Source organism: Podarcis gaigeae (genome assembly GCF_964106915.1).
Source record: "Podarcis gaigeae genome assembly, chromosome: 4".
NCBI classification, from domain to species: Eukaryota; Metazoa; Chordata; class Lepidosauria; order Squamata; family Lacertidae; genus Podarcis; species Podarcis gaigeae.
The window spans coordinates 91,619,280-91,644,832 of NC_139677.1; the positions used below are offsets into that span (position 1 = coordinate 91,619,280).

The window sequence follows — 25,553 nt, forward strand, 5'->3', positions numbered from 1 at the left end:
GGGTAAAACCTCAGTGCCTAGGACTTGCTGATTGTATGGTCGGCGATTCGAATCCCCGCGGCGGGGTGAGCTCCCGTCGTTCGGTCCCAGCTCCTGCCCACCTAGCAGTTCGAAAGCACTCTTAAGTGCAAGTAGATAAATAGGGACCGCTTTATAGCGGGAAGGTAAACAGCGTTTCCGTGTGCTGCGCTGGTGCTGGCTCGCCAGCTGCAGCTTCGTCACGCTGGCCACGTGACCCGGAAGTGTCTTCGGAGGGGGGCCTGGAACTTAACTCCCACGTTAGTTGGGGACGGGGATGTGCCTGCATTCTGCACCAGCAACTTCTGTGCATTAGGTTGCTTAGGGATATATTCACATGTACTGATCGGTGCAGGACTAGCTACCATTGAAGACTCCATTGCCATGACAATTTATTTTTAGCAGTTGACTTTATAACACCATCTCTGCACTTCCTGAGCTGAAGAAGCCTTCACCGCCCCTTTGCCTTTGTTTGCATGTCTCTGCTATCTGACTCATCTTTGCCTCTATACAACAGGGCAAACCCTATTGCTCTTAGAACATGGGGTTTTTTTTGCTTGCTTCCAGTCTTCCTGCTGCTGCTGCTGCTGCTGCTGCTGCAACTTCCTAGTGTCCCTCTCGGTCACTCCTATTGCTTCTTCTCACTCTGCTAATAACCAGAATAACCAGAGCTGGCCTCTGCCCGTTTACAGTACATTGCATTGAATGGACTGCAATATTGCAATGACAGTGGGAAGCAGCTGCTGACAAACATCCTAAAAATGACGTAACCAAATGGCTTGTGACTTGTGATGGGCAAGCCACCCACGGACTGCCTGAGAGACAACCTTTACAGAATAACAAACCCCTGTGTTGCAAACTTAACACAACAAACAATACAAGCAACACGAAGACCAGTATACTAGATAGCACGGCAATTCTTATTGCATAATATAAATGATTTAGTACAACATAAACAAAATGTGTACACTTGTAAATTCTCTAATATATTTGAAATCAAATGAACACACGTCTGTCAGTCTTTGAAAGTCCGTAGAAGTATAATAAGTCTATGGTTGAAACAAAGTAATAGATGCTATCTTGTGGGATAAACGGTAAAAGTTTTTTAGGTGTTCATGGTGCCGAAGTAGTAAGTGGTTACATATTCTCATGACCACTGCTCCTTTGCATTTTTCTAATTTATGGGTTGTGCTGAAGAAGATTCCAGCGAAACAGTCAGATTATCCGGGATCACTGTCCTACGTTGTTATTCACTTACTACTTCGGCACCATGAAGCAACCTTAGCTGTCCCCATCCCACACTTCCTGTCCCACCGCACAAGTTGGGAAATAGGTCTAGTTCCTCCTAGATCCCTTGCCCTCAACTGACAGCTTTTGAAAGGTCAAGGGTGGTCTAGGCAGTTCTTCTCCTGGCTCTGCAAAAGTTTTGTTTTAGGGGGTTTCAGTTTGCAGACTGGGGTGGTGATGAGCCAATAATCCTTCTGCAGCTTGAATTTTAATTTGATCCAAAGAAGAATTCTTGGGGGTTTGCAATGCTTGTCTCTTCCTTTAGGTGAGAATTACTAGCCCAGGCTATGATACCTGGGGCCAAGTGTGGCATAATTGAGTGACATATCTAGTTGTAACCTATCTGTAGTCATAACAAACAAGAAATAAAGAGGTGTACTAGCCCAGTTCTGACACTTACTGGACCAGTGCTGCTATCTGTGTGGAAGAGGACCAGCTATGCCTCCCTCCTTTCCACCACATACATAACCTAACATGAGTGACGGGGTCCTCATGGCAGCCCATACACACTGTCAAAAAAGGGAAGAAATGACAACAGAAATGGTACACAGTTGTACCATTTCTGTTGTCATTTCTTCCCTTTTTTGACAGTGTGTTTAGGATTTTGTATGGGACGCAGGTGGCGCTGTGGGTTAAAGCCTCAGCGCCTAGGACTTGCCGATTGAAAGGTCAGCGGTTCGAATCCCTGCGGCGGGGTGCGCTCCCGCTGCTCGGTCCCAGTGCCTGCCAACCTAGCAGTTCGAAAGCACCTCCGGGTGCAAGTAGATAAATAGGGACCGCTTACCAGCGGGAAGGTAAACGGTGTTTCCGTGTGCGGCTCTGGCTCGCCAGAGCAGCGATGTCACGCTGGCCACGTGACCCGGAAGTGTCTCCGGACAGCGCTGGCCCCATGCCTCTTAAGTGAGATGGGCGCACAACCCCAGAGTCTGTCAAGACTGGCCCGTTCGGGCAGGGGTACCTTTACCTTTACTTTAGGATTTTGTATGGAGCAGCTTGCAATGTGTCATGCATGCCAACCCTTTTAAGCTCATTGGTCCCATTTGGATTTGTGACTGAGTGCTGTCAGTTCACCTCCACCCACTCCTGGTTCAGCACCCCACTGTAAAGACATGAAAAGGAAAGGTACACGATGTATGTCACTTTCCCAATGGGTCAGATCTAGTAGAATTAACCTGAGCCTTTGATGGGCAGATAGAGGTGAAAAAGGAAGAAGGATAGAGTGTCGCTTTTCCAACTTCCTCTTTGATGGGCAGATAGAGGTGAAAAAGGAAGTAGGATAGAGTGTCGCTTTTCCACCTTCCTCTTTCAGGTCTATGTACTTCTCAAGGGAGAAAAAGGCAATTGCTCTCATCACCTTGTGACCAAGGGTACTGTGTGTGTGGAGGAGACTAAAAGGTTTTGTGGGTGCAAAGAGCATATCTCAAGAGCATGGCAGAAGTGAGGCTGGGTATGCCCTTTCTCCTCCATCACAGAATTTGCAGCAGCTGCCCAATAAGCATTTCAAGCAGACTTCAGATTCCGTCTTAGGAGGGGAAAAATGAGGTTGAACCTACATATGTGACGCTCCCACACAGGTGGCAGCCGAGGACAAACCCAAAAGCAAGCAGGCAAAGAGGGACTTGAGGCTTTGCTGAATGCCGAGGGAACAGATTGCAACCTGTACGCGAAGAAGCACATCAGCTGCCTTTCCACCTGGCCATTATGCAAATTCACCAGAACCCTCTGTGTTTCCATGTCCTCTTCTTCCCTTACCATCCCTTCCCATTTATGCCACATCTGCTAGATTGTAAACCGTTCTGGCAGCCATTCTGCCTATTTCATCCTTCGCGCAGTACAAAATAGAATTTTTAAGTGCTTCATAAATAAGAAGAATGAGGAAAGCCTGTGGCAGGTTCAAGGGTGGACGACAGCACTGATGACACCACCGTTCCTGGCCAGGATAGCTGTTTCTCGATAAAACTCGCAGCCTGGAGACAGTTTATGGTCCTTAAGAGCAGCGAAGGCAGTATGAGAAAGACACCATTTCCTGTGATGGTGATGTTGTGCCTCCCTTCAAGCAGGCTGGCAGAGTTTTGAAGCTCCTACCAAACCTTGCATGGGACCTGGGTGGCACTGTGGGTTAAACCACAGAGCCTAGGGCTTGCCAATCAGAAAGTCGGCAGTTCGAATCCCTGCGACGGGGTGAGCTCCCGTTGCTCGGTCCCTGCTCCTGCCTACCTAGCAGTTCGAAAGCACGAAAGCAAATGCAAGTAGATAAATAGGTACCGCTCCGGCGGGAAGGTAAACGGCGTTTCTGTGTGCTGCTCTGGTTCGCCAGAAGCAGCTTAGTCATGCTAGCCACATGACCCGGAAGCTGTACGCCGGCTCTCTCGGCCAATAAAGCGAAATGAACACTGCAACTCCAGAGTCGGCCGCAACTGGACTTAATGGTCAGGGGTCCCTTTACCTTTTTTACCAAACCTTGCAATGCAGGTTTCATTAGAAACAAGAGTGGGAAGGAACACACATACCACACGTGCCAACAGCAGTATCATTCCCTTCTCAACACTGCCATTGTCTCTAGCCACAGGTGCAAGAAAGCCATTTAAGAATGCAAGCGAGCAAGAAGAGCTTGGCTAGATCAGAACAAAAGCCTATTTACTCCAGCACCTTGTTCTTACAGTGACCAACCAGATGCCTAGGGGAAGTCTTTAAATAGGACCCAAATACAGCAGTGATTATCAGCAACTGGTATTCAGCTGCTGTGGTTCTCAGCCCCTGCAACTGCCTGCAACACAACCTGCAACACAACCACCAAAGCTAGCGGCCACTGACAACCTTTTCCTCCATGAATTTGTCAAATCCTCCCTGAGAGCCATTCTAGTCCATCATTTTCTTTTGGGACCACTGTATGCAGGAAAAGGGATGAATATTGCCTCCCCCATACCACCCTCCCAATCCTGACCACCCCTACAATTTAGTGGGAAATGGGCGTAGGGGAAAACAACAACAATGGCAGTGCAATTCTTTCAGCAAAGGTAATGGTTAAAATGAATCCTAGGGAGGAGAAGCAACCACAGAAAAGGAAATAGCTAGGACATTCTATGGAAGTCATAGCCAGACAGAACAGCAGTGGGCTGTGCACAACTGGGGAAAATGCAGGGTTTTTTGTGTTTGTTTTTTTAAAGTCAAATTCTGAAAGCTGAAAAAGGAAGTCACAAGAGGGAGGCGCTGATGATGCTTTGCAGCTGCCATGTAAAATGCTAACCCCACAGGCCTAGTGAGCACAGCAACTCTTCATGGCAGAAATTGCCCCAATGAGGCAGTTGTGGGGGCTGAAGGTCCCCGCCTTCCCACAGCTGCCTAAGCCTCCTCCTCCTCCGGGTTCTTCCCAAGCAATCTGAGACTATGCTGGGGAGCCTGTCTCTGCACCTCCCTCTTCATACCTCTTCTGGTTCTTGGAGACCGGGGGAGAAGAGCTTGTTGAAGCAGGAGAAGGATACACCTTGGCTTTTCACGAGCCTGACTCGTCTCTGTCTCTTGGCCCTCCTCCTCCTCTCCAGCCTCTTCTGCCTCTGAGCCTAGACTGCTCTCTGCCCCAGCCTCTTCCTGCTCACTAAACTCTGTAACCTCTTCAGCTTCTGACACCTCTTCTTCCCAGTTTTCTCCCTCTGACCACTCATCATCGTCCCACCACCACTCCTCTGCATCCAGCCAGTCCATGACGTCATGTCACTCACCTGCTTTCCTCTAGAGATTCAACCTGGATAGAATATGCCCTTGAAATGTAGCAATACGTCTTGGCTGCCTAGACGGAGGGGGTGGTATGTCTGGCTGCAGCTGCTGGGGTGATAGCTACTACAGATATATGGGCACCAGAAAGCTGGGGGAAAGTTCCCCTCCCTTCTCCTGATATACCTAGATGTGCATCCACATAAAACCTCATTATCCTGACCAAGCAGGAGAGTATGAAGCAACCACTAAGGGGATATACAAATTGGCACGCTTGAACGGCTTCCCCAAATAAGCAAAGCGAGATGAATGGGCATCGTATATCATTTTAGAATATTAGCCTGGATAAGGTGCTTGGATGTCATCCATTTCTGCATATCAACACAGGCAATGAAACCATCAAACGGTCCTTTTGGGACCTCCCTAGACTTGCAAAGTCCATCTGCAGTCACAGCTCATGAATACAAAATGGTGCCTGCCCATCCATCCAGGGGAATATTTAGTTAGTGGGATTGCATTTCAGGTTCATTTGGGCGAAATGTTAGGTTTAATTAAAATATTACTTTCTCCAGCTCCTGCTGCACCTGGGATCACATCCAAGGCTTCTTGTAGCTGAAGCAATGGGAGCTTCAGGCGACCCTTGACGGGGGTAACGTATGGCAGCCTCACACTTTTCAGTATTGAATTTTACTCAATGAGGCCACATATCCATTACCAAGTGCCTCTGATGGCAAGGACATAGAAACAGAGATTTTTTTGGTCTGCATTGTGGCTCCCACATGAAAACACAGGTTCTGCTAGCCCTGCCGATGCAGATCAAGAGTTCTGAAGGCGGCAAGGACAGAGTTCTGTGCAAATGGGCTCTCAGAATTGCTCCACTCTGCTTTTTAGGTAGAAAAACTGGGGCAGAAGGGCACCATTTGCATAACAAAAACTACAGCAGAGATATCAAGCTTTTCAAAAGTTCATGGCTTGGCTTTTGAAAAGCAGGGGGTCCACAGCTACCATATTTTTCGCTCCATAAGACGCACTTTCCCCCTCCTAAAAAGTAAGGGGAAATGTGTGTGCGTCTTATGGAGTGAATGCAGGCGTGAGGCTCTGCTCAGCGTTCCCTTTAAAAAGCCACGCCTAGCGTGTGCGCGGCTCTTGGGGGCTTTTCCACGAGGTGGAAGGCTGCCAAGGGCTGCTCTCTGTCCCTTCCCCCACCTCCCGGAAAAGCCAGCAAGAGCCGCTGCCAGGCTCTGCTCAGCGCTCCTTTGTAAGGGCTCCCTTTCGTCCCTCCTCCCGCTTTGCTGGGAAGCCAGCAGAAAAGGCACTCCACAGCTATCGCTCTTGCTCTGCTGGCTTCTCACCGAAGCAGGAGGAGGGATGGAAGGGTTTAAAGCAAGAAAAGCGAGAGCCACTTACATGCTCTGCGCATAATTTTTTTTTCTTGCTTCCCCCCTCTAAAAAGTAGGTGCGTCTTATGGTCGGGTGCGTCTTATGGATAGAAAAATACGTTAAGTAAGAACCGCTGCCATAGGTGATCAAACCTTGGGGGAGGGACGTAGCTCAGTGGTAGGGTATCTGGTTGCCTTGTATAGGGTCCCAGGTTCAATCCCCAGGTCTTCTGTCAATCCTTGAAAAGCTGCTGCCAATCAGTGTGGACAATACCGAACTAGGTGGACTGATGGTGCTTCTGGTGTAACTAAGGGCAGCTTTGACAGGCATTGCTGGAATAAGTCGCCTGGGCTTGCTACAGCCTATTACATCCCCAGGAGCATTTTTTTCTTCAACAGAAACATGACTATCAGAAACAATGAGACAGTTCCCTCGTTGTGGCTGAAGCTGTGGTTTCGTTCCTCATTATCCTACAGAAAGAAAAGCCCCGAGAGCGCCGAAGTTTCTGCATCCACAGCTAAAAATGGGAGCAGCATTCCCAGCAGTGGGAGCCCAAAGAGAGAGGGAAGCGTATAATCAAGAAAAATAACTGCGGGGAAAGATAAACTTATTTTAATTACCTTCAGAATTATGCAGGGATTTGCTCTGGTGTACATTATAATCCCGTTGCTTTGCAGAGTCCGCAGACGCAGCGCCAACTTGAATTCCTCCTTCTTGCTATTTTCGGAAACCCGGTATTTGATGTAACTATTCCCAGCAAAGCTAAGGGAAGTGTGTCCTGAAAAAACCATTTGGAGAAGAGGCAATAAGAGAGAGACAATCCATATATATATATATATATATATATATATATATATATATATATAAAATCTTTTTACATTTTGAAATAAGACTTGGGAGATTATCCTACCGCTTGCCAAAGGGGGGGAAAAAGTTAATTAAGGAAGATGCACGGCTAACAAGGCTGATAAGGGAGACTATTTTTTAAAAAAAGAAGCGCCCATCTTCTGATAGATTAAAAACTTGTCCCTCTTGTACAAGCACCTTACGTTAAGGAAGATTAACTCACTAATAAGGGGGGAAATGTTGTTTCTCGATAGGAATTACTACCATGCATAAAATGCAATCGGGTGTATTTGTAGTGAACAAACCAGATAACAATTTTTATTCTTATTTTAGCGCTGGTACACGGGGGGGGGGGGGGGGAGCCCTGTACAACTTGTGTTCCGCCAAGCTAAATACAGCCTACCAGCCATGTGTTCTGATGGACTTTTGTTAACTTTGGCGCCCTCCGAATAGATTTGGACTAAAACTCCCATCAGCCCCAGCAAAAACGCTGCATTTGCAAAGTCTGGCCAACTCAAGAACCAGCTTGGAAAAGCAGTAAAGCACAGCACTGCCCCAACCCTCTTTTCACCCGCATTGAACTTCTACAACCAAGATGGTCTGGGTGATGCCTGATGGTGCAACAGAACAGAGCGTGTACCTGAGCACTCCCCGAGCTTTCCAGGAGGGCATTGGCAGATGAAAGGCCTCCGGTTGATTTCGTAGCCCACGCATTGCATATCTCCGGGACAGGGCTTCTCTGTGCAGGGATCACTGGAACCTGGACACAATCCTCCTGTTGCAAATTGAGAGGAAAACAGATATTGTGACTCGAGGACCCGAACCCCGCGCAGTGGAATGAAACACAAGGACACGTGATATAAGGTTAATGGGCAAGAAAAGGCCACAACTTTATTGATTACAGCAATTGAAAAGGTATTGGCTTAGGCATTGGATTATGTCAGGTGACTCCACCCACTTGGAGAGGGGTGAGTCTAAAAAACAAAGGGGGGGTTATTCACCAGTAGGTGGAGCCTGTTGATGCTAATCCAACTATAGGCTCTCCCCTGATGTCACCGAGGGTCGTGCCATGGCCTCCCGCCAAGCAGGCATCGGACAGAATACACGACCGCCGGATTCCTTTAACGGAATACCCAAAAATTGAAGGCGCAGGCGATGGCCACACCTAGCCCTTCGACACCACAACACCTTATTCCAATGCCTAACCTACCCACCAATACCACAAAAGTTGTGACGACTGCTACGAGGTAGGCGAAAAAGCCAAAAAGCCTAATGCCAAATGGAAAAATTCCTACCAGGCCCCCTGGACAACCAGGGCGACCAACCTAAGGTCCATAGCAAGGCCAAAAGAAAACTGGAAACCCTGCTCTAAGGGAGTGGAGGATGGGTGACTCACGACGGGACGACAAAAGTGAGGGCTGGAGGCTGGCGCCGCAGCAATTTAGGCTGCTGTACATGCCCCCTTGAAAGCACCTGGTTGGGTGCCTGGTCGAGGGCGCCAGCCAGGTGAGTGGGGGGCAGGGGGCAAACGCCCACCTGCTTGAGGCGGAGTCCGGCTCCCAGCCACAACCACTCCCCTCTCTTGCAGGGAGGAGAGTCTCTGCTACGTTATCCATCACATAAAGTAAAAACCTTATTTGGAGGAATTACAAAATTTTAAGAGTTAGATGGTGTGAGGAATGAGGATGCTGCTTTTTCACATAAACCACAAATGCAACAAGCTAGACAGACGTTAGCAGTTCAGATCGATTCACATCCGATAACTAGAAAGGTTTAGAGCGTGTGGCCAGAATGAGGTTATAACACTTATCGACAAGACACCTGCAGTCTAGGTTGACTCGCTTCTCATAATTGGAGATGTTTAGAACTTGTGGTCAATATGTGGTTATTTTTGCTTGGCTTAGCAAGTAACTGCATAGGAACACAAGCCAAATAAGGGAAATAATAGATAGGGCTAGAGGGGCGCTGAAATCAGAGTAATGGGAGATGTAAACAGGGGCGGGAATGTTAGTAGGGAAATTAGGCGGCTGCGATAGGCTGTAAACCTTGTAGTACCCAGCCAATGGGGAGACAAGGGAGGGAACCTGCACTTCGGGTGTAGGGAATATAAGCTTATGCTTTGCCAAAGCTGGGGTGTGCCTACTTTGGACACCTGATCTTGCAAGAACGTATTGCACTAAATAAACTCTTTACAGCTTCACCAATTTTGTTCAGATTTTATTTTAAGGAGTGGGATTCAGGGTCTTAGGGCCCACTTATTACAGACGGGACCTTGGCTAATCCAACTCTTGCAACAAATCTTGTAAGTGGAGCATCTCTGAGATGCATGACTGTGGGATCACATACTCCACTTCTTCAACCTTGTGAGCAGCTTTTCCCTCCTTCCTCCTCTCTTCTGGATGAATTTCTCTGTCCTTCCCTCTTTGGAACCATCCATGGTGCAGTGTTGTGCTTTTACTAGTGTTTTTGCTAATCATGGCCATCTGAAAACACAGCTTGCAAATCTCATTCTATCCAAAACTCAGCCCAAATGGAAGGACATTTTTTTTTTTTTTTTGCAAATACTTTCGAGTCCCAAGAAATATGGTTCCTTTCAGAGATCTTTCAGGGAGGATTGTGCCAGGGGCAAGTGTCTGCATTGTGGCTCCCCCCCCCCCCAAAAAAGCCACTAATTCTGAGTGACAGCAATTATTTCTTGCCCTCACTCTGAACTGGTGCTGCCATCCAGCTGAGTCTGAAGCTATGGGGCACCGTCACAAAGCCAAATATGACTGATAAGATGGAAGCATTATATCAGCATATTGGCTATGTGATCACTGATACCATGTGGTTGTCAAGAATATGGAATTCTGAGGAGAAAATGCTCTGAACCATTAGCTGATCAAGGCTGTAAACTAAGAAAAACAGCACAAAAGTATGTGTGGAGGGCATTGTGGAACCTTGAAAGTTCTGTTTTCAAAACAACCATGGTCTCCATGGAGCAGATCATTAAGCAAACAGTGTGTGAGCACCTAGAAAGGAATACTGTGATCACCAATAGTCAGCATGGATTTCTGAAAAATAAGTCATGTCAGACTAACCTGATCTCGTTTTTTGACAGAATTACAAGCCTGGTAGATGAAGGGAACGCAGTGGATGTAGCCTACCTTGATTTCAGCAAGGCATTTGACAAGGTACCCCATGATATTCTTGTAAAGAAGCTGGTAAAATGCGGACTTGACTATGCTACCACTCAGTGGATTTGTAACCGGCTGACTGACCGAACCCAAAGGGTGCTCATCAATGGTTCCTCTTCATCCTGGAGAAGAGTGACTAGTGGGGTGCCACAGGGTTCTGTCTTGGGCCCGGTCTTATTCAACATCTTTATCAACGACTTGGATGATGGACTCAAGGGCATCCTGATCAAATCTGCAGATGACACCAAACTGGGAGGGGTGGCTAACACCCCAGAGGACAGGATCACACTTCAAAACGACCTTGACAGATTAGAGAACTGGGCCAAAACAAACAAGATGAATTTTAACAGGGAGAAATGTAAAGTATTGCATTTGGGCAAAAAAACCGAGAGGCACAAATACAAGATGGGTGACACCTGGCTTGAGAGCAGTACATGTGAAAAGGATCTAGGAGTCTTGGTTGACCACAAACTTGACATGAGACAACAGTGTGACGCAGCAGCTAAAAAAGCCCATGCATTCTGGGCTGCATCAATAGGAGTATAGCATCTAGATCAAGGGAAGTAATAGTGCCACTGTATTCTGCTCTGGTCAGACCTCACCTGGAGTACTGTGTCCAGTTCTGGGCACCACAGTTCAAGAAGGACACTGACAAACTGGAACGTGTCCAGAGGAGGGCAACCAAAATGGTCAAAGGCCTGGAAACGATGCCTTATGAGGAACGGCTAAGGGAGCTGGGCATGTTTAGCCTGGAGAAGAGGAGGTTAAGGGGTGATATGATAGCCATGTTCAAATATATAAAAGGATGTCACATAGAGGAGGGATAAAGGTTGTTTTCTGCTGCTCCAGAGAAGCGGACACGGAGCAATGGATCCAAACTACAAGAAAGAAGATTCCACCCAAACATTAGGAAGAACTTCCTGACAGTAAGAGCTGTTCGACAGTGGAATTTGCTGCCAAGGAGTGTGGTGGAGTCTCCTTCTTTGGAGGTCTTTAAGCAGAGGCTTGACAACCATATGTCAGGAGTGCTCTGATGGTGTTTCCTGCTTGGCAGGGGGTTGGACTCGATGGCCCTTGTGGTCTCTTCCAACTCTATGATTCTATGATTCTATCCTGCAAAATTTTGGCTGCAATTCTCCTTCTAACCATAGCTTGATCCACAGTTAAATGCATTTGTCTGTCTGTTCATCTGGCTATAATATCTAAACATGGTATGTGCATGTGTGGTATCTTAAAACAAATTCAGGAAGAACAACTCCTTCCTGTTGCAATTAAAGCAATCTCAGCCAAATCAGGATTCTCTGACCATCTCATTTATTTGGCTCCCAAGTCTTATTTACAGAGTATAAAGGACACAGTGAACTTGTACGGGGGCAAACACTCCTTGTAGTTATCACAGACCGTGAGTCCCTAATGCACTTCACCACAAGGGAAGCATGGTGTTGCTCGAGGCATAGCTCCAATTACTTTGCATCGTAGGTCTTTTCCTGGAAACAGAAAAATTATTACTGTAGGCTTCTAAGTGGACACGGCCTGCCTACAAATACGGCAGCAACCGTAAATGCCTGTGCTTGATCTACAGTGCATTGTGGTCAATTTAATCTTTCCGGGCGCTCCTCTCACTTTGTCAAATATTTGCTTGCGAGGTCTTGAAAGAATAAAACAGCTCAAAGGGCCCTGCCTTGCCACCGCCGTGCAAAACGATGCATGGAAATTCTTACAAACAATGTACAGTGCTGAGTGTGATATAGGAATATACGAGCCACAATGGAAAATCTTATACCAGGCTTGGTCTTAAGTTCACAGCACTGCGTAGGACACCTTCACATTATGGAGGCTTGCATCATAACAACAAAAAGCCTTGACAAACAAGCTGTCCAGCCAGAGGATGAATCTGAAATGGAAAATGACCAACATGCTGTCTCCTCCCATTGAGTATATACAGTGGTACCTCTGGTTGCGAACGGGATCCGTTCCAGAGGCCCGTTCGTTCGCAACACGAAAAGAGCGCAACCTGAAGTGCCGTGTCTGCACAGGTGCATGACGCGATTTGACGCTTGTGCGCATGTGCGATGCATGATTTAGCGCACATGCGGCAAAACCCAGAAGTAACCCTTTCCGGTACTTCCGGGTCGCCGCGGGACATAACCTGAAAGAATGTAACATGAAGCAAACGTAACATGAGGTATGACTGTACTCACCTTCCATTGCCCCAAATAATATTAATCTTCACCCCTCTTTTGCATTTAGAGTTAGCCATTGTGGGGCCAAATCACCAGTTCAGGAGACCATATTTGGCTCAGGTGATGCCAGTGGCAGGTGGGACTGCCAGCCTGCTCTTATGTCTACAGCACAGAGGGAGGCAACCTGTGGCCATTCAGGTTTTATAGACTACAACTCCCATCATCCTTCACCACTGGCCATCCAGGGGGGCTCATGGGTGTTGGGACCCACGGCATCTGGAAGGCCACAGGTTCTCCACACCTGCTGTTAAACCGTCTTGAGTTGCAAAAAATCAGCAGGTGAAGCTTTTCATACCTTGAGCACATAGCATGGCAGCCATGGAATCATTTATCCTGTTATTTCACATTCTCATTTTAACGTTATTTTCTTCCTATCCTGCTTGCTTCTTTTAAACACCACCAGCAGCACATGGTTAAAAATCAGGGCTTCTCTTTCAGGGCTGGAGAAAATCCTTATTCTATTTGTTGTTTTTATGTGTATTTTAAAATGTGTGGATAACTTGGCTGCAGTGATATAAGGCTCTGCTAAAAATTGCAAAGCAGTTGAAATAGTATCTTCTGGAGTTCCCAATTGTCCATCTGATTCCACTGGCTCTTTCAATGTATCTATGTATCGCCTAGGCACTTGCGCAGAGATCTGTATGCACAGGTTATTTGTCCTCAGAACACAATTAAATTTTATGTCATGTCAGGCGATAATTTTCAACAAGCCTCTCCGCGGCTGACAGATAGACAAGTCACTTGGGCAAAAAAGCTGCAGGACTCATGAATATACATAAGCTTGTTGGAAGACAACCCTGCTGAGAGTTTGGAACAAGGCACCGCATGTTTTCACAACCTTTTAACCTCTGGTGAAAATCTCTGACACCAAGCAATAAAATCAATACACAGCCTTGTAATCAATCTTTGCCATGTTTCGGCTGATTCCCACTCTAGGCAGAATAAACTCCCCATGAAGCCCAGAGACATGTGGGAAGAAGCTTATAATTTAATGTGACAGGCCTGCATGACCCAGCAAGCCAAACACAGCTCACCAGTCAGGCATTAGGGCATTCCGGGCCTAGGCAGGCAGCACAAACAGCAGCGTGTGGGTGGGTGATGTCAAACTCTTGCTGGGCTTTCACTCACGGCTCATGGGCTGTGTTCTGTTTGATGAGGCACAAGGTGTGTGGGCCTGAGTTACAAAGTTCATATAAACTGACAGGTGCGCAGGCAAACTGTCTCAGGTAATCTCTGTGATGGCAGAGGCCTTCAGATCCTAAGGTAACAAGACCCCAAGTGAACCACAACCCTCCACACTAGCCAAAAAAACACCCCAAAGAAACTCACCGATGCTTTGGCTGAACTACAAATGGGTCATAAACCCTCAAGCAGCCAGAGATGCACGTGGGTATTTCACAAAGGCGTGTGACTGAAAAGGTTTCTGTAGTTGGATGAGATGTTCAAGGTGGCTATTTTCTGACACTTTCATGATGAGCCTCCCGATTCTCCAAGGAAGCAAATGACATTTAGGTTGCTGAACTGAGTCAACACGAAACAAAGATCCATTTATCAGCTGCCCAGCAGCAGACATACCCATTGTCAGGAGCTACCAGGGCTGGAACCATGAACTTTAGGATGAGTGGCGAGTCACTAAGGTAGAACTGTTCCCAGGGCTGTGATGTCTTGTAGGCGGCAGAGCAGGGTTTCCCAAACTTGGGTCTCCAGCTATTTCTGGACTGCAACACCCATCATTCCTAGCTATCAGGACCAGTGGTCAGCAATGATAGGAACTGTACTCCAAAAACAGCTGCAGACCCAAGTTTGGGAGCCCAGGCTGTAGAGCAACCCTGCCTAGATAGGCAGCTTATTGGCCTCCCCTAAACTGGCAGGGGCTATAACATGTGCTGAACGAATATAATAAAAAAAATCTGCATCCAAAATGTGTGCTCTGCTGCCGGGTTGGATATACATTTGGGCTCTTTTCGGCAAGCTAGTCCCAGCTTGCACACAACGAGCTGGTGCTAGGATGCGATCACAGAACCGTAGCTGTCAACTTAGATTTGAAAATAAGGGACCAGCAGCCTCAAAAATAAGGGATCAGCAGCCAAAATAAGGGATTTTGCTATTGTAAAGAATTGCATACATTGGTAGGATTGACAGGTGCTGTCAATCTGGCATGAGGCAGTTGCGGCGCGGCCGCTGAAGCACCACCCTTCTGCGTCCCTCCCTATCCACTCCTCTTCCTCCTCCCTCAGGCTGCCTCCTCAGCTGCCGCCTCCGGGCTCGTGGGTGAGAGTCTCTCCCCCTCCCCCTCCCTCTCTCGAGCGGGGAAGGGGCGATGGAACTCCTTGCGCCAGGACGACGGTGCCAGCGCACTCTCTCTCTCGCGCGCAGCAGCGAACCCCAAGCCACTGCTTCCCTCCCGAGCCGGGAGAGCATGAAACCTGGGAAATTTAAGGGACATCATCAATAACGGACAACAGCGGGACACGGCGCTGGGCTGGGATAAGGGAGTTTCCCGCCAAATAAGGGACAGTTGACAGCTATGCGCAGAACTAGGGTTTCATTAAATCAGCCGTTACCCCGTGCCTCTGCCACAACTGCAGCACTGTGGCAAAAGCAGTAGGGCACCTAAGTGTAAATGCCAGGAGCCGCAACTGCTAGTGCTATCGTGTGCTTCTTCCGATTCTTTTCTTTTCTTATTTTTAACCGTCAAGAGGCGTTCTCCGCCAAGCAACTGGGGCCACATCGGATGGCTCCATCCCGTTCTGCCAATACTGTGACGCCGCTCCCGCTCTGGCACTGATGCCTAGTCCTTGCACAAAGCCACTATTCAGCGCAAGCCAGCGTTCCCATCAAACTGTAAGAGCGGTCCTGACAGATAAACTACAGGCATTTCAACTTTTTATTCAAGCTTCTGTAGGTGAATTTTATAGCTGTCACAAAACTTTTAAAATATTGAAGCTCTGGAGAGGGTTCTTTATGTCTGCCTTTGTGGATATAAGGGCCCCAAGCTACAAATCTTGTCTTATTGCCTTGCTCCTGGCTAACATGCATTTTCAGGGTGATTTCACAATGGCAGGGACCAAAAGCCACTAAAGCACTCCCCAGGACATTATCCACCTTTGGGGATTTATAGCCCAGGCTTGAGTCTCTGCTCTGAAGTCCAGCATATCCTCCGCCCCCCGCCGTTCTTTGTTTCTTCCCGCAATTAGAACCAACAAATATACAATCTCTAGGCAACCCCAAAATAAACAGATGACACTCCCCTGCGGGAACAGGAACAGGACTACAGGACTGTTCAGAAGAACTACAGATATAAAGCAGAGGGTCAGCCAATGTATCAAATCTCTTTAATATGATGGGATGAATCCATCTGATTTTAGAAATGAATAAATGTGACAATTAGTTGGAGAGCAAGTGTAGGACACTGGGTAGACTCAACCTCATCTTGGATTGGAAAGGTGAGGGGGTCAAATTCCTGTGTGGCCACAGAGCTCATCACACCCCAGTAGGCAAGTCACGGTATCTCAGCTTAAGCTACCCCAAGGCCTGCTATGAGGTTAAGCTGGGATAAAAGAAGATGAGTGATATTGAACGAGTGGTCCTACTCAGAGTAGACCCACTGACCTCAGTAGGTCTGCTCTGAGTAGGACTTGGCTGGCTGTCACTCAATGATTTTATTTATTGGGATGGAATCTTTAGTAGGGTTAGGGTCTGGCAAAATAAGGCCCAGATGTAACTCATTTATTTTATTTTATTGCTTTGCTTTTAAGTTTGTCCACCAATCTACACATATTTATGTTTGATTGCTGTGCATATTTTTATGTGTTTGGAAAATGAAATGAAATTCAAATATCAAATGGGAATATATGCAGGTTGCAAATGTGTCCCTAAAATCTTTGAGCTAGTACAATGAGCTGGAATGAGAAGATGGACTTCCTTTCCATCTAAGGCTGCCATGGCAAAATACCAGAATCAGTGTTCAATCCTGACAATACTTGCAGATTTAGGTGTTGTCTTTCTGACATCTTTTCCATGGTGATGATCACTATGGTCACCACCAACTGAAAAGCAAGTGGTTCATCTGAGTGATCCATCAGAATCATCTTTTATTACTTATACCCCACCCATTTGATTGGGTTGCCTCAGCCACTCTGAGTGTCTTCCAACATAACAAAAACACAGCAATCTAGCTAAAACTGGAGCGGCTCTGGAAAACGTCACCTTTGCTAGTAAGGAAATGGCTGCCTGGCAACATGGTGATGACTCCATGGATCCATTTTCCTGGATTTACATGGATATGCATTAACACTCAACTGGGCAGTGCAGAATCCACCCACCATCGTGGATACATACTGGTGTGTAAGCAAATGCTATTATCATGATGGCAGCATCTACATGGTGCCAAAACTGGTGTGGCTGCTACATCACCCAAAGGTAGATAACTCCTGGCTCAGTATGTTGACTGTTCTTTGCATGCCACGCCGTGTCAGAGCTGGTGCAATACAGTGGGGTGAGATGTAAACTCCCTGCACGAAATCTCAGCTGAGCCCCAAATATTCACAGTGACGATAAGATGGGGAAAACCAATACTACTGATCCATGCTGCTGAGCTGTTGTGAGGATTACTAAGGCAGTCTATACAAAGTGCACTGAACACCTAGGAAGTGCCTTTTGCTAAACATTATTATTAAGAGATTTGGCTATTATGTCATGTGCAGACACAGCCTACCAGCAGGAACAGGAACACCAATCACTTTTCAAAACTGGGTGCTTATTATTAGATTACTGGAGTTGTAGCAGAGTGTAAGGTTCAAGCTACTAGAAAACAAGACTAGAAAACCCAAAGCACTGCTTTCTCCCCCTGCCCTAGCCCCGGTTGCATCTTATATTTTATTTTCCAGACAGGAAAACTAACTGCTGTCATGCTTTAGAGTGACATTCTGTCAATGCTAATACTGACTTGTGGCAACTGGTATTTAAACTATATTGTATACTGTGTTACGGTGTCAGCAAAGTTCCTGAACGGTTACATCAATGTCACATTACTGACTTCTTAGTTTCCACCACCATGAATTCAACCACAGTTCAAGAAGGACACTGACAAACTGGAACGTGTCCAGAGGAGGGCAACCAAAATGGTCAAAGGCCTGGAAATGATGCCCTATGAGGAACGGCTAAGGGAGCTGGGCATGTTTAGCCTGGAGAAGAGGAGGTTAAGGGGTGATATGATAGCCATGTTCAAATATATAAAAGGAGGTCGCATAGAGGAGGGAGAAAGGTTGTTTTCTGCTGCTCCAGAGAAGCGGACACGGAGCAATGGATCCAAACTACAAGAAAGAAGATTCCACCTAAACATTAGGAAGAACTTCCTGACAGTAAGAGCCGTTCGACAGTGGAATTTGCTGCCAAGGAGTGTGGTGGAGTCTCCTTCTTTGGAGGTCTTTAAGCAGAGGCTTGGCAGCCAAATGTCAGGAGTGCTCTGATGGTGTTTCTTGCTTGGCAGGGGGTTGGACTCGATGGCCCTTGTGGTCTCTTCCAACTCTATGATTCTATGATTCTATGAATTCTCCCTTCTAACTATGGCTCTCAGAATTGTTGGTGGGAGAAGAAAACTCTTAACCACCAAAACCGTAAATCTCTAAAAGCAGAGGTTGGGGAGCCTGTGACCCAATTTTGTGGGGACTCGAACTTGCAATTGCCTCAGTCAGCATGATCAGGAATGATGGGACCTGAAAGTCTAATGACATCTGGAGAGCAACATTAAACAATACCATAACTAGACAAGACTACATGGGCTGTCTGGGTATGAGGCATGCCCATAAGTGGGGTGGGTGGGAACTACCGGTAGGTATCGGACATGGAGGAAAAAATTATTAAGAAAAGGTATTGTATTTCACCATTAAACACTGGTTGAAAGGGACTATAACCAACAGCATTGATGTGCAAGATCCGCAGGATTTAATTGCTTCTGGTTAGATGAACACATTTTAAGTCACATTTTGTTTACTTCTGTGGATGTAGGCGAAAACCCTACCTTATGGACATTAACATTACCAGAGAGGGGAAACAAACGCACTGGACCCAGTCTTACTGAGGCAGCTGGCTGGGTAAACATGCTTCTGCAAAAATTTCATTACAGTCGGTGGGATTAGTTCAGAAGACTTAAAAATTAAACTTTATGGATTGTAGCCTAAAGATTTGGACAGAACCATCTACATATCTGGATGCTGTCCAACCTGGATCAAAGTTCCAAACCCCTGGAGATGCCCAAACCCTTGCTTTCCTGTCTTTCGGACTACGCGGTGTTTTGATAACTCAGTTTGCTAATCAAGGTAAACTAGGTAAAACTGCTGCACAGCTGGCCTGAATAAATAGTGAATAACCATGGCATCTGCCAGTGGGAATAGCATTCCTAGTAAAATACAAATTTCAAGAATGTTGCTTGCTTCTGCTCCAGCTTTCTTGAGCTGCAAGCTGACCATTTATTTATCAGACCTGTAGCCTTGGATTTATACACTCACCTGAAAGCCATAGGGGGATAAGAAATTGCATGTACGGTGGTACCTCGGGTTAAGTACTTAATTCGTTCCGGAGGTCCGTACTTAACCTGAAACCGTTCTTAACCTGAAGCACCACTTTAGCTAATGGGGCCTCCCGCTGCCGCCGCAGCACAATTTCTGTTCTCATTCAGTTCTTAACCTGAAGCAATATTTCTGGGTTAGCGGAGTCTGTAACCTGAAGCGTATGTAACCTGAGCGTATGTAACCTGAGGTACCACTGTAGGTGAGTGCATGGAATTCCATTCAGGTGAGTGAGCAAGGTAATAATGCACAGACCCAAAGCCCACCTAGTCCAGCATCCTGCCAACCACATGCCTATGGGAAGCCCACAAACAGGATCTGAGTGCAACGGCACTCTCTCCAGTTGTGATTCGCAGCCACTAGTATTCAGAAGTGTGGTTGGGAAGGAGCACTCCATCCTTCCGCTGTGTCCAGCATGGAAATCGAGTGGGCTGTCACAGGAGAGAAGCTCTCTTCTCCATGCCCAGCACAGAAATACAGTGGTACCTCGGGTTAAGAACTTAATTCGTTCTGGAGGTCCGTTCTTAACCTGAAACTGTTCTTAGCCTAAAGCACCACTGTAGCTAATGGGGCCTCCTGCTGCCGCCACAGCACAATTTCTGTTCTCATCCTGAAGCAAAATTCTTAACCTGAGGTACTATTTCTGGGTTAGTGGAGTCTGTAACCTGAAGCGTATGTAACCCAAGGTACAGCAAATTACTGGAGGAAAGACAGAGCTCTTGGTACCTTCTCTGCCAGACCCCACCAAGCTAGCAACATTTTCCTGCAGATGAATGAGTCATTTTTTTGTGGGTATGTTTCCAAGCCATTCCTCCCTGTGATGCTCACTCCCCACAGTGTCAATTCTAAAAAAAAAGCAGCACCCCAAAACTGTGGCACATACGTAAATGGTGCCTAATTTTAACAGAAAGCAAATGTGCAGTATTCCATGGCAATGATAACCGCACCCCCTTCAAGAATGGTACAAGAGTTTCAGATCACATTCTCACAAGGTGGTTTGTTAAGGGGGGGGGAGCTACAGCCTTAGCATAGCATTGAGCACAGGCTGAAAAAGGTCAAGAACCCTCCTTTGCTACGAATTACTTAATGAAATGCTTTTTTGGTTTTCATTACTCCAGCAAAAAAAAAGGGGAATGAGACAAGCCCTTTTTAACTTTATCACTTGGGTCAAATGTCACCTTCTATTTGAAAATACTGAAAACAGTCTGGGGCTGTTCTTACACAGCCACCCTTCATGCCCCCACAGATTTGGCTAGAAAGCCCTATAACCTTTCTTCGTGGCACGAGGTTTACGGATCCCTTTGACTGAACTGCCCCTGGAAACTTTGGACAGCTTTGTTCCACAGAGGTCAAGGTTCACCAGGTCCCATTTGACATCAATAAACGCCAGCCATTCCTGCTGAGCGTGAGAAATCGATTCTCAGCTGTACATTTTCCAAAAGCTCTTTTTAAACTAACTGAATTGAACTGGCTGGCGTTAGAGAAATAAAAACTAAGCTCCGATGTAAGGACGGGGAGGAATGGGATTGGCGGAGGCAGAAGAGAGGGGGGGGGGGCAGGAGAGACCACTCACCATTACAAGAGCAGCGTACGTTTCGGAAGAAGCGGGGACACACAAAACTAATCCGTGCTGTGCTGTAGGTCATCAGGGAATGGGAATCAATAGACAGGCTTTGCTCGCAGTGCTGCTCCTGACAATCCAACCCAGAGCAATTCTTCTCCAGTATAGCTGAGACGCGGATCACATTTTCCAAGTGTCGCCTTGCATTGGTGAGCTTCTGAATCAAGTAGGCAGGCTTATAGAAGCCGCCCGTGTGCATCTGAACCGCAAACAGCATGTCGAGCTGGTTGGTGCCCGCCACGGGCTGAATACTGATGATGTGCAAGCTGTCTTGCTTCTGGGTGAGTACGGCGTTGCGCAGGGTGCGCCTGAAGCCGTGCATATGGAGCCCCACAAAATCCTCGGGGGAGACGTTCTCGAAACGGATGGTGACCGTGTTCTGAAGCATTTCCTGCATCAGCTGTTCCACGTGGACCGTCACGTCCATGGGCACCTGGAACCTCCCGTCGCTGACCGATACATTCAGGATGTACTTCCCGCTATCCAACCCGCCCAGGGCAATGATCTTCCCATCATGGTTGTTGACCTTGAACAAACTTTTCTGCTCGGACTTCAGGCCGTACGTGAGGATGTCGTACATGTCTTGGTCCGTCGCGTGTATCTTCCCAATGACGCCTCCTGGGAAGTCGTCTTCCATAGTGACAATAAAAATCTCCAGAGGGATGGCTGTTGGCTTGTGGATACTTTCTTCGATGACCCGAATTTGGATATAGGTGTGGGATACCTGCTGAGGTTTTCCAGAATCCTTTGCCTAATTTGATGCATGGTAAAATTGCAAAACAAAACACACCGTTACTTCAAATAATGGTCGATGAAGATCCGAGCACTCCATTTTCTGGAAGAACTTCAGAGTCTTTGCAGTATAGACTCTGATCCCAAATAAACAGTTTTAAAATAATAAGGAAACACACATGCACAGGTAAATCTGCCAAGTTTCTCTATCAGGCTGGTCTATCAGTGTCAGTGGCGTAGCGTGGGGGGTGCAGGGGGGGCCGGACGCACCGGGCGCAACATCTGGGTGGGGCGCGCTCGCCGCCTCCGGAGTCACCAAAGAGCCTCGGGCGCAGGCTGTAGCAGAGCCCCATGTCTCGCGGAACCGACGAGCTGTGCGCGCGTCCGGGCTGAAGGCGTCCGGCAGGCGGTCCCCGCACGTCAGAGCCGCGGAGGGCGCGCCAGGCAGCCCCTCCTCACAGCCCCGCCGCCGCTGCTGCAGCTGCTGGGCCATGTTGCATTTTCCTCGCCTCTCTGCCCTCCTCCTCCTCCGGGCAAGCGGCGTCGTTTGGGCGGCAGCGCCAGCGGCAACTCGCCTCAGATCACCTGACATGGACCCGCCGCCGCCGCAGTGGCTACCTTACCGTAAATACCCCAGCCCAGGCAGCAGCAAGAAGAAGCTGGCAGCGGCGGCAGGTTAGGGGGCGCAAATTACTTGCCTTGCCCCAGTTACTGACAACCCACGCTACGCCGCTGATCAGTGTTCGTTGTGCAGTCCACATTAGCTTTGAAACTTGACCCAAAGCTACAATCCTAAATACGCTTACTAGGAAGTGAGACTCAGCAAACTCAGTGGGAATTAATTACAAGTACCTGCGTTTCACACTTAGGATTGTGTTATGACTCTTCCTGAATTGTTGGAACTGGAACCTGGGAGAAATTCATGAGAAATTCATCTTCCCCTCAATAGTTTGGGTTGGAAGGTAGCGAGTGGACAGTTCCCCTGGTCCCTTACTATTTTTGCAAAGATTACCTGGATTACCCTCTTCCCAAATGGGCAGAGCTACTTGCACACTGCATATGCAAACTGCAAAACTGGATGTATACACAGAGGCCTAACAGCCTGTGTGATCTCTGTCCCTTTTATGTAATTAGATCAGGGGACATTTGCAAAATGCATGCTCTTTTTGGTCCTTCCTGCTTACACAGTAGAACAGTGACTTTGCCTACATGTGTGACAACAACAACAATAATTAAAATCCTGCATCATTAATGTTAATCAGCTCCCAAAATCCATTTAACGTGAATGGTTTTGTAAGGTGTCTGGTTAATTAGCCATCTCTACAGAATTAAAAGTGGGTAATAAAATACACAATTTTGTGCACAGTACAAGGGGGTGAAATCAGAAAGATGGCACAAGGGCCTAATGAGAGGATGACAGTTTGCCGTGAGAACTATTTCCCAACACTTTTGAGTACGAAGAGAGCAGTACCTGAATGCAGAGCACATATTCAGTTGCTTCCCTGTACTTGAAGACGACTGCAGATCGTAAGACGCCTTGCTGGTCCAATGCAAACTCTTCGCCTTCATTACCCGTCAAGATGGAAAAGGTGAAAGGGGGTCCATTGTGCAGAGAGTCTTTGTCTGTCACCACCAGCTGCAGAATGCTTGTTCCCACTGGTTTATTTTCCTTTGTGCATACACACAGTGTATATGTTAAGAAAAGGGTTTTAATTATACATCTCAATACATTTTTGCCTGCTGCATAGAATGCATATGTGGGGTTTTTTTTATGAGGGTTCTTTTGTTTGTCTGCAAAAAAACTCCCACTTTGATTCTGCATAAGAGCAAGTTGTAGCAAAATGCCTGCTAGGCTTGCTTATTTGTACTGATGGGATTGTTCTGATGTCTGTATGGAGCAGGGGTGGGCAACCTTTGAACTCCCAGATGTTGTTGAACTACAACTCCCATCATCCTTGACCACTGGCCATGTTAGCCAGGGTTTGGTAGGACTTGAGAGTTCAGCAACATCCAAAAAACCACATATTGCCCATTCCCAATTCACAGCAAGATAGATAATTTGGAATTAGGGATGTAGTCACACCTACACTAAGGATAGCACATTTGGGGGTGAATTAAAGGAGAGTGAATTGTCAGTGATATTTTATCACCAAAAAAGGAGGAGGGAGCACCCCTTTGATTTTAGGCCTCTGTTGGCTGTTACTTTCTTTAGAGTCTGTTCACTGCAGTGACAAAGTAATTTGCACCTGTACTGTCCCCACAACAGACCCATGTGGGGTGTAAACTGGGTAGGCAGTGCAGAAACTACAGAAGTACTGCTGGAGAAAACTACGTTTGCTGGAAGCATATATGTGAATGTGGACAAAAGAGCAAGCAACTTCAAGACGCAGGCGTGCCCTTGTTTCTTTTTTATCATTCAGCTGTGTGTTGCTGTATGAGTGCAAGCCAAACAGGAACAAAGTACAGTTTGCCAAACACAACTGTGAAAATTGGAATCAGCACTTCTGATTCCCAAATAGGGATGGGTGACTCTGTCAATATCTGTTTCCTTCAGTTTCTAAGATTTCTCCAGCCTTAAATTTGGTTCTTCATTCACATTTCTGCATCGGTTTGTAGTTTTGTTCTGTTTCTTTGAAGTCCTCTCCTCAAGAAAATTCATCAGTGAATGTTTTGCTATATACACACGTTTGTGTGCAATTTTGCCAAATATACAGATTTTTGCTAAGCAATTATCCCAATTATAATGCATTTTTTAATTTTCACCAGCAATTACAGACTTTTGCTAAGATATTTCCCTAATATAATGCATTTTTATATCCCAGCCAGATGGGTAGGGAAGGAGAAGAATAGCAAAAATAGAACACTTTCTGCTAACATGTACATTTTTGTATGCATTACTAGGCTGGAGAACTGCAGTGCAATGTGAAGAGAAGTGTGAATTTTGAAGAACAGTTGTGGCTTGGCTTTCTGAAAGTGTGGTTTGTTTCTGACTAGGAAGACTAAGCCTTCCCTGGGTCACATCCTTCACTTCCCATGCCATGAGTGGGGCACACCCAGATGCTACTGAACTCCAATGCCAATGAGCTCTTATAACTGCACATGGGGCTGATGAGAATTGGGAGTCCAACAGTGTATGGAGGCCACAGGTTCCCCAAATCCATCACAGGGACTTACATGGAGGTGCTCTTAGGTATACGTGGGCCTCTAGCTATTAAACTGCTACTTATGCAAATCAGTCATAAAATGCTGCAAAGGACCCAGATGGTTCCTTATCAGTGCAAACATAAGACCTGTTACAGAGCTAAGGAATAATGTTCTTATCCTTTGGGGGGGGGGAGGTAGGGGCAGAAGAGATAATTCAGTGCTGATAAGCCACTTAAATCGTACCTAAAGCATCAGATTAGGACTGGAGATTTTCTTTCTGATGTTCAGGACCAAACTTACTTGAATCACAGCTGTATAGTTGGCAGGTGTAAATACAGGGCTGTTATCGTTCACGTCAGAAATGTCAACGTTGACCGTCACAGATGCCGACAGAGGAGGAGTCCCACTGTCTCTTGCCTGTATGACTAACGAGTATCCAGAAACCTGCAATAAAATAAAATAAATACATTACATCTTAAAATCAGCTTGAAAAGCCTACGGAATTCCACCTTGGATTTCCTAGTATCTGCATAGGTTTGCGTGTGGAACTGAATGAAGTAGCAATGGATGGGTGTAATTTTGTGGTGACAGAATAGAGACGGTGCCATTTTAGGAGCCAGGTGGCAAATTCATCTGTCTGATTGGTCCTCTGTGTAAAACAACAACAACAAAAGCACCTTCAGGGAAGCAGATAACAGTGTGGAGTTGGCTTATCCAGAAAAGGGAAAGCGTTTCTCTAAAGCTTTTGTCAGTTGAGAAAGACATTTGCTCTTTTAGTACAGTGGTACCTTGGGTTTCATACGCTTCAGGTTACATACACTTCAGG

At 46.8% G+C, this 25,553-nt stretch overlaps 1 protein-coding gene and 1 long non-coding RNA gene across 2 annotated transcripts in view; both read right to left on the reverse strand.

Moving 5' to 3' along the window:
* FAT3 (FAT atypical cadherin 3) overlaps positions 1-25,553 on the reverse strand; it is a 478,212-nt gene that overhangs the window by 24,397 nt on the left and 428,262 nt on the right. The window contains exons 18-22 of the mRNA XM_083737613.1: positions 25,028-25,171; positions 23,055-23,252; positions 20,804-21,602; positions 7,883-8,017; positions 7,017-7,174 (exon numbers count right to left, since the gene is read on the reverse strand). Coding sequence (XP_083593739.1) covers positions 7,017-7,174; positions 7,883-8,017; positions 20,804-21,602; positions 23,055-23,252; positions 25,028-25,171 — 1,434 coding nt within the window. The remainder of the gene's footprint in view (positions 1-7,016; positions 7,175-7,882; positions 8,018-20,803; positions 21,603-23,054; positions 23,253-25,027; positions 25,172-25,553) is intronic.
* Positions 8,103-8,339, reverse strand: LOC310844034. Its single transcript, XR_014563902.1, has 2 exons — positions 8,244-8,339; positions 8,103-8,199 (listed from the first exon to the last, which is right to left on the reverse strand). It is a non-coding gene; the product is annotated as an uncharacterized lncRNA (long non-coding RNA).